Source organism: Nerophis lumbriciformis, linkage group LG39 (genome assembly GCF_033978685.3).
Source record: "Nerophis lumbriciformis linkage group LG39, RoL_Nlum_v2.1, whole genome shotgun sequence".
Classification (NCBI taxonomy): domain Eukaryota; kingdom Metazoa; phylum Chordata; class Actinopteri; order Syngnathiformes; family Syngnathidae; genus Nerophis; species Nerophis lumbriciformis.
In genome coordinates this window covers 6,622,501-6,637,051 of record NC_084586.2, presented here as the reverse complement: position 1 = coordinate 6,637,051, position 14,551 = coordinate 6,622,501, and the positions used below count along the sequence as shown (strand labels likewise).

Sequence of the window (14,551 nt, the reverse complement as noted above, 5' to 3'; positions counted from 1 at the left end):
TTTCTTAAGTACGTGCTGGCATTTTCGGAAGGCTTGATGACTTCCCTGTACTGACGCGAACCCCCTGCAGCATGTCCTAAGTATGCTACTTACCTGGTGATTTAGATGCCCTGATGACTTCAGACAGTTCAAATGAAGTGGGCTGGCGGGTATTTACCGTAATTTAAGCCATCGTTTTTTTCCCACGCTTTGAATCCTGCGGTTTATACAATGCTGCAGCCAATTTATGGATTTTTCAATGGTTCACATGCCACCAATAAATTTAGCCACGTCACATCAGAATGATGAAATTGACAAATGGGGATTGGCGGACCAATGAAATTGTTCACATTAAAGGGGACCTGTTATGCAAAACCAACTTTTCTTACCTATTGGTATCGTTTTTTGTGTATTTGGGATCTGCAAAAGTCCCGAAAATTTTAAGTCAAACCATGGAGGTATGGCGGTGATATCTATAAAACAATCTTGCCTTCTTTCATAATTACTCCAAATGAGCACTTTGGGATTTGCCCAATCTGAGTTATGACTTCAGCGGATTATCCACATATGGTGGAGATTTACTCAAAGAGCTTTGCCCGGTCCGTCATTGTAGTCCAAAACTGTAGTCAATGAGCTCCTTCTTTTTCTTAATCCTCTTGTGGTGGGGCAGACTGGCTCGTGCATGCACATGCATCCTCCGCTGTTGCTACTTCTAATAAAAAGTACCATATCGTACGAACTTATATCTGTCAGTAGATTCCATACGGAAGCGCCAAAAGTTACAACATGGCTGGGGAGGAGAAGACGCTGTCGAAGTGGAGGCACGTAAATAATAAGACCGTCCACAAAGCGCCGCATCCTGAAAAGACGGTGAGAAAACGGCTTTAAGATGGTCTGTAAAACATTATTTTTTAACCACCATTACATGTTATGTACACTACAAGAAAGTGTTTTAAATGTAGAAAAAAAACTAAACATTATATGACCCCTTTAAGTCAAACACACTCACACAATCATTCAGTCAGCCATTTAGCGTGTTATGCACTCACTCTCATCATGGCGAAGACACAACAAAATGCACACAACGCAGCCCCCAAGCCAAAGCTGATCGACTCGGCCATCAAAATAGGAAACAGAGTTGTGACACAAAACGGAAATACAACACAACTAGCGGGCTCTGAAAGACCGGATCGCCGCACGCCAAAAGAGATGGCACAAGTCCAGTGGTGACCAACCTTGAGACGAAAGTAAAAGCTAAAAACTGCGGATGAAGAAACCCAGAGTGCCTTCAACTCACACACCGAAGAATATGTGTACATGTTTCAATGTGGACTCTGCAGCTTCTAGCCAATATATGTACGAAAGAAAATTCGGTCCATAATTAAGTAGGTGCGGCTTATGTTTAGGATTGCTCTAACGCCCGGAAATTACGGTATGTATCGGGTGAATCACGCTAATGTTCACTTTAAGCTGCCAACCCAGACATTAAAAGGGACTAGGCGGTGTTTCAATTTGCAGTCTTCCACAAAAATATGATAAATGGCAGTACGACGTCAGTGCCCGGATGTTGCGCGCAAAATGCCATGAATGGTGAGTGTGCGGCGATGGACCCAAATCCCCTTCAACCATCAAAAAGTTGGCTATGCAATGTAAGTGGAGTGACTGAGAAAAACGGGTAAATACTACGCTCTAACTTCCCATACATTTACAACTCCAGTAAAGGATTAGGGACAGCAGTACACTCAAAATTGTACACAGTGTGCTTATTGAAGTGTAAGTACGGAAGATTGAAACAGAGCTTTTGAGTGTTGCACCAGTATACAATGGACATGCTTCCATTACCATAGGGCAGGGGTCGGGAACCTTTTTGGCTGAGAGAGCCATGAAAGCCAAATATTGTAAAATGTATTTCCGTGAGAGCCATATAATATTTTAGTAACACTTTAGTATGGGAAACATATTCACCATTAATTAGTTGCTTATTAACATGCAAATTAGTAACATATTGTCTCTTAATTAGTCATTATTAAGTACTTATTAATGCCTTATTCGGCATGGCCTTATTATACAACCAGTAAGCTATTAACTAAGAGTCTTCCCTCAATAACCTCAGAATTATTGCTTATTAGTAACCCTAACCCTTATATGTTCCCCTAGTGTCCAAATAACTCTTAATTAAGTCTTTGTTACTTAGAATATGTTCCTCACACTAAAGTGTTACCAATATTATTTAACACTGAATACAACTAAATAAGTGCATTTTTAAGTAAAACTAACATTTTTAGAGTATAATAAGTCTCTTATTCTTTTCAATAACATTGTTATTCTGAAGCTAACCAATAATAAATAAAATACTTCTTACCATTAATGCGACTTCTTGAACAGGTGCGCTAGAACACGGATGGATGGATTAAAATGCATGAGAATGTTTTTAAATTTGAACGTTATTTTTAAAGGGGAACATTATCACCAGACCTATGTAAGCGTCAATATATACCTTGATGTTGCAGAAAAAAGACCATATATTTTTTTAACCGATTTCCGAACTCAAATGGGTGGATTTTGGCGAATTAAACGCCTTTCTAATATTCGCTCTCGGAGCGATGACGTCACGTTGTGACGTCACATCGGGAAGCAATCCGCCATTTTCTCAAACACCGAGTCAAATCAGCTCTGTTATTTTCCGTTTTTTCGACTGTTTTCCGTACCTTGGAGACATCATGCCTCGTCGGTGTGTTGTTGGAGGGTGTAACAACACGAACAGGGACGGATTCAAGTTGCACCAGTGGCCCAAAGATGCGAAAGTGGCAAGAAATTGGACGTTTGTTCCGCACACTTTACCGACGAAAGCTATGCTACGACAGAGATGGCAAGAATGTGTGGATATCCTGCGACACTCAAAGCAGATACATTTCCAACGATAAAGTCAAAGAAATCTGCCGCCAGACCCTCATTGAATCTGCCGGAGTGTGTGAGCTATTCAGGGACAAAGGACCTCGGTAGCATGGCAAGCAATGGCGGCAGTTTGTTCCCGTAGACGAGCGAGCTAAACCCCCTGGATGTCTTGGCTCACACCGTCCCTTATGCCACCGAAGATGATCAAGAGAAGAATATCGACCCTAGTTTCCCTGGCCTGCTGACATGAGGGTATGTCTACAGAATATATTAATTGATGAAAATTGGGCTGTCTGCACTCTCAAAGTGCATGTTGTTGCCAAATGTATTTCATATGCTGTAAACCTAGTTCATAGTTGTTAGTTTCCTTTAATGCCAAACAAACACATACCAATCGTTGGTTAGGAGGCGATCGCCGAATTCGTCCTCGCTTTCTCCCGTGTCGCTGGCTGTCGTGTCGTTTTCGTCGGTTTCGCTTGCATACGGTTCAAACTGATATGGCTCAATGGCTTCAGTTTCTTCTTCAATTTCGTTTTCGCTACCTGCCTCCACACTACAACCATCCGTTTCAATACATGCGTAATCTGTTGAATCGCTTAAGCCGCTGAAATCCGAGTCTGAATCCGAGCTAATGTTGCTATATCTTGCTGTTCTTTCCGCCATGTTTGTTTGTATTCACTATGTGACGTCACAGGAAAATGGACGGGTGTTTATAACGATGGTTAAAATCAGGCACTTTGAAGCTTTTTTTTAGGGATATTGCGTGATGGGTAAAATTTTGAAAAAAACTTCAAAAAATATAATAAGCCACTGGGAACTGATTTTTAATGGTTTTAACCATTCTGAAATTGTGATAATGTTCCCCTTTAACACTGTGATTACCAGCGGAATTATTCGTTACTTATCCATCCATCCATCCATTTTCTACCGCTTATTCCCTTTTGGGGTCGCGGGGGCACTGGAGCCTATCTCAGCCGTGTTAAGCAATGTCAGCTAAGATTTATCTGAGAGCCAGATGCAGTCATCAAAAGAGCCACATCTGGCTCGAGAGCCGTAGGTTCCCTACCCCTGCCATAGGGGGTGCTATTCCACCCTTTAGCCTACTAGCATTGGACCATAATGCAATGTAAAATGTTTAGGTGATTAATTGAATACGATCTTCCTGGTCTACTTGGGACAACATCAATAAGACCGCTGAATAACAGAAAAAACTCATGTCCTCTCATTGCCAGCTTCACATGCTGTCTTTGCTTTTTTGTGTGATTTCAACTTGAGAAACAATGACAAAAGCACTCACTCTTTCGCCATCAGGCCCAGGGAGGCCAAAAAGCCCGGGGATTCCAATGAAGCCCTGTAGGGGTAGGGGATAAGAGGACAAGGTTGAGAGAGAAAGAGCGGGGATACCGGGTAAGTTATCGCAATGCAATGAATGCAAATGAGGGAGACATTCAGGGTCCTGCATGGTTAAGGGAGGGCCTCCGTGAAGAACCAAGCCATGAGGCAAGTGTATATGCCCATGGACTGCATGGTGCTGGCTTCCACGATGTAGTCCAAGGGCACATACCCTCACGCCAGGGATCTCTGAAGATGGCCCGGGTGTCGCACAGCGCCGTCCGTGCAGGGGGAGACACAAACACAACAGTCGACAGTGAGAGCAACACGCGCACGCAGAAACACATCTACGTACGTATAGGAGCGTGAAGGATGTGTGGATAGGTGACAGAGTAGGAAAGAGAGAGAGGACTAGAATGCCTCCTTAAGACAGCAGGACCTCATACGCAGCTCAAAACAGGAAATTCCAGCCAGTGGGGGCAGGGGAGGTTTCGGCGCGGCCAAGAGGGTCTGATAAAGACGACTTTATGGGAACACAAGATTCACATAACTGTTTGTGTGGCTTATTTAGTGCAGCCACTCGTTTAGATGCGAAGGAATACGAGGAAGCAGCCTTAGAGTAGTAGTATCTATAAATAGACGCACACAAAAAGCCAGTGTGAGCGTGCATGACTGTGCGTTTGTGTGCAAAGACGCATTACATAAGTGCACGTTCTCATGTGGATTTCGCACCCACGTGCACACGCCTGCACCAAGTATGTGCACTCCTGGGCCTTATGGGAAGCATACCGATGGCTCGCAACTTCTAATTAGACATAACATGTGTTCCTGAACGACTCCTGAAAGTACGGCGCAGTAAAAGTGTCAATAAGCTGTCCACATGACGCATATTTGTCGAAGGCTAAGTTAGTAATTTATTATGTTCAAGACACATTTGAAGGGCAGGGGCTAACTTACCCGCACGCCTTTGGGCCCCATTGGTCCTATTGGCCCAGGTAGACCCTGTAAATAAAACATTGTAGTTCAACACATGGTTGGCTTGTGTAATGTGGAATAAACGCAAGGAATAAATAAGCTCGCTTGTGTTGTTTGTGGCCCACTATTCCCAACACCTCAAAGTAGTATTTACACACACGCACACAAACACACACAGAGGGTCAGCTGTTCAACACGACCTAATTGCATTTGGCTTTGACTACAACTGTACCAGTCACAGCAGAGGATTTACTGCACCTGCCTGCCAGGATAACCTTTGGCACCTGGGCTTCCGACTGGACCTTGCTCTCCCTGCAGGGGGGAAAGTGACAAGAGAGGGGTGAGGAGGTGCAGGGAAAAGGACCAGTGCAATTAACACCCAAGCATCACACAGGCCTGCAAGCCGTTCCGCCCTATTGCTAACCATGGGAAATTCACATTTAATTAACACACTTAAATGTTTAGAAACTATTCATTGATTTAGAGCAGTGTTTCTTAACCACAGGGCCAAGTGCGCCCACTAGAAAGCCGTCAAAAAATATCTGTTTCTGGGCCGCAGAAGTACTCAGTTGTAATACACTTTTCCACCACTTGTGGCAGCAATGTCAATATCAAACAAACTTTAATTTTATTGACAGTTTATTTAAGAAACATACTCATTATCAATGTAGTTTATTTATTTTAGCACAGCGTAATTGTACGCCAGTTTACTTTTTGGCATTTAATTAGGACTCCCTTCTTATGCAGTATATTTGGTTCGTACTAATTTTTCTAATCAGTCTGACCTAAGCCTAAAGTTAATGTGCTAAATAGATAATAATCTTTGTGATTAACACAAGCTTTCATATCCTTTGACAAGGTTAGAGATAATTATTGAACTGTAGAGGAAAAGGTTAAGAACCCCCGAGTTAGTGGTTGACCATTAATAATACCTTTATAACAACATAATTTCACCAGAAATATTTAGCATTATCAATTATGTTTGCGGTTATAATCGAACATCCTCTCCAATGCCAAATATTATTAACATCTGATGCCTCCTGCAGTAAACTTTTTCCAATTTCCAAGCCAAGTGGGAGTGCAGCACAAACACACACAAACATAGAGGCACAAATATCATAAATATTGGTGTCGTTTTCTCAATGCATCAGTAGCAGGATCGTTATATTTGAAAAAACAGCTGTGACTCTGGAAGGGTAGGTTTCCCTGCACAGACTGGGAGTAAAACCACTCTTTATTATACAGTGCGCAAAACAGTGTTGACATAAAATGGGAGAGCCAAAAGAGTCAGTTCTATAAAATAGGTCTGTTTATGTCGACATCTGTTGTAGTATTGTTAACTTCATCATGATTACTAAGCAGCAACATAACCACTGTGTCGTTAAATAGCATTAAAACATTCAAAAAGTGACTTCCTGTTCAGAGCAAAGTAAGCTTCAAATTAAAAGCATGACAGTATAAACCCGAATTCTACCATAGCAACAAACAAAATATACCAATTAGAATTTTGTATGTACAAGAACTTCATTGTTACTGTACTAAAGATATACAACCAAATTACCGCAGCAGCTATCAGATAAGATTATTCTGGATTCATTATATTGGATTTCAGGTGATTAAACCCAAAGTCAAGAAAATCTTTGCACAAGAACCCCCTCTTGATATTACCACATAGCACGTTTTGCAGATTGCTGTCCGCGGGTCTTTTTCCGATATATTATGAGGTAAGTCCACACCACTCACTTCACTCCAGACTGTGTTGTTTCAAAGTATTTGGTTAAAAACCGAATAATGCAACTTTGGGCCATTTTCGGTGGCCTAAAATTCAGAGTACACGATATCATAAAATAACTAAACGTTATTTTAAAAATGCACAACTAGAGGAAAACCTTGTCAACAAATCCTTCACTTATTCTCATTATGTCTCTAAGCGATGGCTGATTTTGACTGCTTATGTCGACATGCGTCACCTAGGATTTGACTAAGACTGAGGTCAAACATTGGTGGTCTAACAGGAGCTTAGAAAGGCTGAAATGAAGTGTATCCCACCACCATGTAAATATTATTACCTTGAACAACACAATGAATTTCCAGAATAACAAACGCTTTCATTGATGTAGAACTATCACGTTATATTATCTCATATCTTTGACAATCAGCATGATTTTGTAACAGTCCACTTTTTTTAACAATATGCTAACGTTTATTTAGCGAAACAAACAATTTTAACATCATTAAAACAAACTATAAATCTTACTATATTTTCAATTATGAGCGTGGATCAAACCCACAACCTTCTTTATGGCAACTGGGTATTAATGATGCACAACACGAGAGCTAGCGGAAGTCCAAGAGAGAACTTTGTTACCATATTCTTATTAGTGACGGAGGATGATGTCGTCAGCACTATGTTTGGAATAAAATTTTATATGAAGCGCATTGTCATCCAATAATTTACATTTGACATGTGCGTCTTTACACAAAACGGGCTCCCCCACGGATCGCGAAAACCTACGCACAGCTAAGTTTAGGGCAGGTGGGCTTGATGTCTGTGAGCAGAACCTGGGTAATATGAGAAGGGTATTTTCCCGACAGGGTTTCACATCAATTTCATTCAGGTAAAATCAACATTAGTTACGTCAGTACAATTTAATGTTAATGTTATGTTAACAGTACATTTCAAATCGGATTAAATTTATAGTAAAGGGGACTTCAATGTGTTACGTTGCTGTAGTTGTAGCCGGATGTGCATGACCAAAGATCGTATATTGTGAGAGGACGATACACCGCAGAGTGATGTACAGCACACACAATGTCCTGCACAAAGTACATTTGCAGTCAGTCATATCATCTTCTTTTTGTCACTTAAAAAAATACCGAGGACATGACCACGGTGTCCTCAATGGTGATAACGGCCATGGGGTCAACCAGTCCGAGGGGCGTCATCATTAACGGGTTTCACTGTATTTCTAAATTTATGTTATCTCAAGCCGTTTTAATTCAGAAAAATGTGTTTATGCTATTTTTGTTAACTGTAATTTCCGTCCTATAATTGGCTACATTTTTCCCACGTTTTGAACCCTGCACTTTATACAATGCTACGGCTAAATTATGGATTTTCCCGGGGTTCACAAACTTTACATGCCACCAATAAATCTAGCCTCGTCACATCAGACCAATGAAATTGCTGACGGGTCACCGTGAACCAATTCAATTCAATGAAATGCACTCTCATGATCATTCATTCAGCCATTTAGCGCATTATACACTCACCCTTATCATGGAGGAAACACAACACAGCCCAAAAAGCCAAGGACGATCGCCCTGGCAATCGAAAAAGGAAACAACCACCGTACGGAACCAAAATCCACCACCACCAACGGGCACCAAAAGGTTGGACCGCGGCACGCAAAAAAAGAAGGCACAAGCACAGAGGCGAACCGCTTCAAGACGAGCAAAAACGAGGCCTAAAAATGCAAGACGGTCCCCTCGACTTTGACACTGAAGAAGGCAACCCCAGCGTGTAGGGGGAGGAGAAGGACGAAGATCACGCTTATTGACCTCTCTGGTACGCTTCTCTTTGCTGTGTTATAGGCACTGTCTTTTGTTAAATTTGTGAAAGAAGCGCCTGTGTTAAAGGGGCCATATTATGATGTTTCAACATTTAAAACACTTCCTTGTGGTCTACATAACGTGTAATTTAGGTTCTTTGGTCAAAACTTTGTAGATTATGTTTTACAAACCGTTTTCAAGCTGCTTTCTGACCGTCTCTTTAGGATGTGCCGTTTTGTGAGCAGTCTTATTTACGTGCCTCCACTTTGACAGTGTTTTCTCCCCGCCAACTTTGTTGTAGTTTTTAGTGCTTCCGTATGTAGTCTACTGGCAGATTAAGTTCGAGCTATACGCTACTTTGTATTAGAATTGGCAACAGCAGAGGATTCATGTGCATGTACAAGCCAGTATTCCCCATAACAAGAGTACAGCGAAAAAGAAGGCACTTATTGACTAAAGCGTGGACTTCGATGGCGGACTCGTGCAAAGCGCTTTGGTTAGATTTATACAATATATGGATAATCCGCTGACGTCACGGTGAAAAAAACGTTACAGGACAGAGCAAATTCCAAACGGCTTATTTGGAGGAAGTATGAAGGAAGGGAAGATTGTTTTATTAATATATCCGTAATGCCTACATTAAATTTGTGGGACTTATGCAGATTCGCAATACACAACAGGTACGAAACATTTTGAATAATGTGTACACTTGCGGCTTATGAACTTGTAGGGCTAAAAATTAAGTCGGTACGGCTTATATTTAGGTGTGCTTTATATTCCAGACATTACGGTACTTATTTTGTCTGTTTACCAGGATTTATCCAACTAATTTTGTTCTTTTCTCCTGTAAATATAAAAAAGAATGACAAGGAAGACTCCTTGAATTTTTCACACTACATTGTAAAGTAAATGCTCTGTTGGCAAAGCCATGACCATGGCCTGCTTCGCTTCATTCTACAGAAGAAAATTATACCACGCTTACTCCAACAAAGTGTGCTATAAAGTGAAATGACACCGGAAAAAAATATGCAATAATATAATGACCTGAACCGAGTTGGTACCGCTTGTTGGAAACAGGGGCTTTAATGTCTTGAGCTGAGCTATTCCTGATAGTCCTTACTCTGATTCAGGAGGGGAGGAACACAGCCTACTGTGTGTCATACTGTAATCCAACAGAGTCATCACAATAATAACTGGACAGTAATGTGAGTGCGGAGGCTCAATGGTGATTCAGAGTCGAGCGGCAGCCGCTGTGGTGGGAAAATGGGGGGCGTTTGAAGATGGACGAGGATCAGCAGAAAGAAGCAAAGCATGATGACAAGTTTGGGAACTCCCTGAACCGCTGACGTCTCCGGCAGGCTCTTACTTAAAGCGTATGACAGCGGGGAGAATGTTCCACTCTGCTCCCACTGACTAAAGCTTTTCTTTAATACTAACAGTAGCATGATCCACACGGCCTGCAAATTGCTTTGGACAGAGCGCTGGATTCCCCGCTCTCAAAATAGTGCTCCCCAGCTCCACCAAACCGCCACAAATCCTCCCATTTGCAAAATCAAGAGTTAACTGAACAGAGTTTTACCACCGGTTGAATCGGACAAGTGCAGAGTTTTGTAAGATAAATGACACGACCTAGCCGGTCCAGAAGGGGGAGATGGGTCCTAAAAAACAGCTGTGTGATGGCTGAGAGTGTGTCACTGGTGACCCATTTGGCTTGTTCATGGTTCTCTTTGTTTGGCATCACTTCCTGATATCCTGGATAGCATCATTACAGCACGGCGCTTTGGCCAGATGTCTCTCTGCACCATCACTAGCTAATCTCCTCAGCATGGCTGCTTGGCTTGCAGGCATTGTGCGAGTACACAAGTACAGTACATAAAAACATACAGACTCAGAGGAAAATGTGAATGTTTCTATGGTTGCCATGGTTTGTATCGTTAGACGTGTGTGCATATGGGAGCATTTCAGCCTACAGATGTTGGGATACTACAAGGAAAAGTAGGGAGCTTTGAAATGGAGAAATCTACTCACGGATTCTCCGGGGAGACCAGGTGGACCGGGGTAACCTTTCTGTCCCTAAAGAGGAAAAGAAAACACAAAAAGAGATGACTGAGACATGGACATTGAACTGAAGCATAAACAAGTGAGTGGAAACAGGCAGGTGAAAGAAAACACACCACACACAGAGAGAGAGTCAAAACTTCTTGGAAAAAAAGTGACAGTCCTCATTGGTGGGGATGATGAGCGAAGTGTTCATGTTGTCAAACCATTTTGGTGCCACATGTAAGGAGTGAACCCACAACTCTCATCCAGGGATCAGAATTTCCAATGAGGGGAAAGACCGCAACGAGCTCAAAAGTTAAGCCACTCTCCTTAAGATGGCTTGTCAGAATGACAGACTAAGAGAGAAATAAAAAGGGGAGTAAAGCAAAACAACCAGAAGGGAAAAATAATCTAAAATGTGCTGCTTGATGGTTAATTATGTGCTACTCCAGTCCTGTAGGGAGCGATAATGCACTTATTTCCCCTCACCGCAGCCCTATTTGTCTGGGGTCACTGCCAAATTTACACACAATAGTGATGTGCGATACCTCTGATTTTCTTTCCGATCCGATACGAAGTAAAATTCAGGCTGGTATTGGCGATAGCAATTCGATACTTTGTGCAAATATACCTAGTGTGTATGGTAAAATGTAAAAAGGAGTGTATTCATCTTCAAACGTCATAAAATCACAGGGCGGAACAAATGATGGCATTATTCTGCACTGAATGCATTATCTTATTTATATTCAACTCTGTATGTATAGCCTACAATAAAAGGATCCATACACCTGTCGCTGTCCAATACTGAGTGAGTGACTCATTTTAATTGCCAGTAATTATCTTAAATAAACAAATGACAGACTAAATGACTGCGCTTGCATTTGAAGTACTTAACTAGGCGGAAGAAAAAGTAGTTCCCACCAATCTCAATTAATTTAGACAAGATGTCAATGACTTACAGTAGTTACTTAACACTGTGTTCATGTTAATGATATGCATTATCTCAAAAAACTAAGGTATCAAAAGTATCAATATTTTGGTTTGAGAATCAATATTAGAGCATAACGATCTGGTATCGGCAGTATCAATATTTCAATATCGATCCGTACATCACTAACACACAATGCAAGTAAATGTACAGAGAAAAATGGGTAAAATATGACACACACCACTATTATTCTCTGCTAAGTAACTAGCTGTCAAAACCTAATTTATTTCATTTAGCCTGGCCACAATGCAAGTGGACTGTAATGTGAAAAGTTCAAATAAATTACAACACTTCAATGAGATTTTTGGCAAAATACTATGTATCCTGCCTATCATCCACATTTTGTGACAATTATTTATTTAGTCACAGTTATCCAAGTGACTAACTTATGAGTGGAAATCTAAACTTGGTCTCTTGCCTTGAAAAAATCTTGTTTGACAGATGTAAAATCGGCCAGGGTATAAATCTTCAGTGTGTTATGTCATGTTACTTACAGACAAATCATTTAGTCCTAAAACGCCAGCTCTCTTGTCATTGTGTAGCGTAATTGCTCATGCCTTCATACCAGCCGCTGACTTTGCCGCCATCCATCAGCCAACAGCGCATTGACACTGTGTCATTAGTCCATGTCAAGTATTTCCATCGGAGACCTTTAACTGTCCTCCCCGTATCTGACATCTGGTGTGCATCATTCGGCAAGGAGGCGGGCCGACAACAAATGTGTACGCTGTCAAAGCTGCCGGCAATAGTCAAGAGTGTGTTTTCCAAATGTTGTATGAAAGCCTTATTGTTTAGCACACGTGGTGCTTCTTGAATCGCTTTCACATGTCAAATACTGTGAGGACTGAGTCGAGTTTGGCTGATGGGTCTATGGATTTAGCTTGTTTTTGGGAAGCGGCAGGTGGAAGAACGTGCAAATACAAACTGAACATAAATGATAACAATATAGGTTTACTTAGCAATGTACATGCTGTGGACTCATGCTGCTAATGACAGTTAACCTCCGCTAGACCATCAAAGACTCTTATCTGTGTCATTAGGAGCTTGCTAATGAGACCGACGTTTCCCACCAGTCTTCATGTGTTTACAACACAAGCATGTGCATTCAATCAAATCAAGCCACAAGAATGCTTTACGCTTACAACGCCGCCGGTAGCACCCTGTAAACATGAGTAGTCATCACCTGGCCCCGACTCCCTCAAACCTTTTTTTCCAAAACCAGCAATGTCCCAAGAAATGCCGGTGGACATGGAATAAAAGACACATGCCGAGTTGATTCTGTGGTGCTACAAATGAGCACACACAGTATCGCTCTTCAGGATGTGGCCAGTTGGTTGCCCAGAGCAGCCGTCTGGCCGCATGCATGCACGAGTTCAGCAGAATTTTGGTCAAACCTCACCTCTTACATTGCACTTGACACAGAAGTGTATTTGTAAATGCGGAGGAAAAATGCTATTGAGCTAGATGGAAATTGTAACTGGAGCATCCTGCTAAAAACATCTTGCATAAACAGGTATGATTAATAAACCATTGAGCTCTTATATACACTTGAAACTAAATGTAAAATGTATTTTATCTATATAAATACATATGGAATGTGCTTGCTCAGCCTAACCAAACCAATTATTTTCTACAATTTGGCTCCCTCTGCATTGGGGTCATGCAGTAAACACCCCAGTGAGACCGTTGCAGCGAAAGACACTCTGAAATCCCTTCCCCCTTCTTCAAAGACACCTGGTATGTTGATTCTGTTCCGTGATGTCAAACACAGCAACCTTCCGGCTTATGGCCAAATCACGCACCCATGGACTACTACTACACAAAGATGCACACGTCATCCTCACACCCCATCCCAGACCTTTGCCGCTTCACCCCCGCGGTACAAGCGATGACGTAGAAGCGCCCTTCTCTGATGGCTCTGCTTTGACCAGATGCCAATCCACCTCCATTGTAAGTCTCAAGTTTTTGAGTGTCGTAAATACTGTATGTGCTAATATGTGCTTATTGTTGCTCGTTTTTTTTTGTCTGTTCTTTGACGGGTTGTACTGAAAACTAATTTTGTTGTACTTTTTAAGTTCAATGACAATAAATTCTATTCTGTTCTATAAAACCACAAATTGATGCTAGGTTGATTAGACTGAACTACATACTGTAAGTGGAGCCTCATTTATAGAATTATAAACAATACATTTATACACAACACACCTCAAATAAGACTGACATTCCTATCGGAAAATAATCACGTTCAGGGTTCCACTCAAGTCATGTAGGTGGTGGTAAGACGTGTTACCAAGTGGGCGCCACCGAGCTCCATCTGCTGGATCTGGAGGATCACTACCATTTCATAACCCCCAGATAATGATATTAACAGCAGGTTCCATGACCCATGTAACACCCGTCCATAAAGGTTTGTGGAAATTTTTTGTGCAACCTTGCTATACAGCCAATAAATAGCAAGCCAAACATATACACAGAGGTACTTTGAAGCTAATCAATTAATTAAATAGCCATTGGAAAATGAACTTGATACAACTATTTCCATTTGCTCGAGACAACGGCAGATTGAAGCACATTATATAAACAAGTCCAAACCACATTTAGAAGAGCAACTATGGGGCAGCAACAATGGATTTGTTAAGTTCAACAGTTGCCGACGATGGGAACAGACGCAGCGGAAAAAGGAGGCATGGAGTCAGAAAGGTGAGATGAGCGGCTTGTAATGCCTGACTGAGGTTTGGCCCTGCCTGTGTCGCCTCTGTGTGACCCGGACCAACATACTGAAAAGCCATT

General features: G+C 41.7%; 1 protein-coding gene across 1 annotated transcript in view; it reads right to left on the bottom strand.

The window, feature by feature from the left end:
* The window catches only part of LOC133577650 (uncharacterized), a 117,966-nt gene that overhangs the window by 71,886 nt on the left and 31,529 nt on the right, over positions 1-14,551 (bottom strand). Inside the window, exons 8-11 of the mRNA XM_061931618.1 lie at positions 10,762-10,806; positions 5,440-5,493; positions 5,164-5,208; positions 4,172-4,225 (exon numbers count right to left, since the gene is read on the bottom strand). Of these exons, the coding sequence (XP_061787602.1) occupies positions 4,172-4,225; positions 5,164-5,208; positions 5,440-5,493; positions 10,762-10,806 (198 nt within the window). The remainder of the gene's footprint in view (positions 1-4,171; positions 4,226-5,163; positions 5,209-5,439; positions 5,494-10,761; positions 10,807-14,551) is intronic.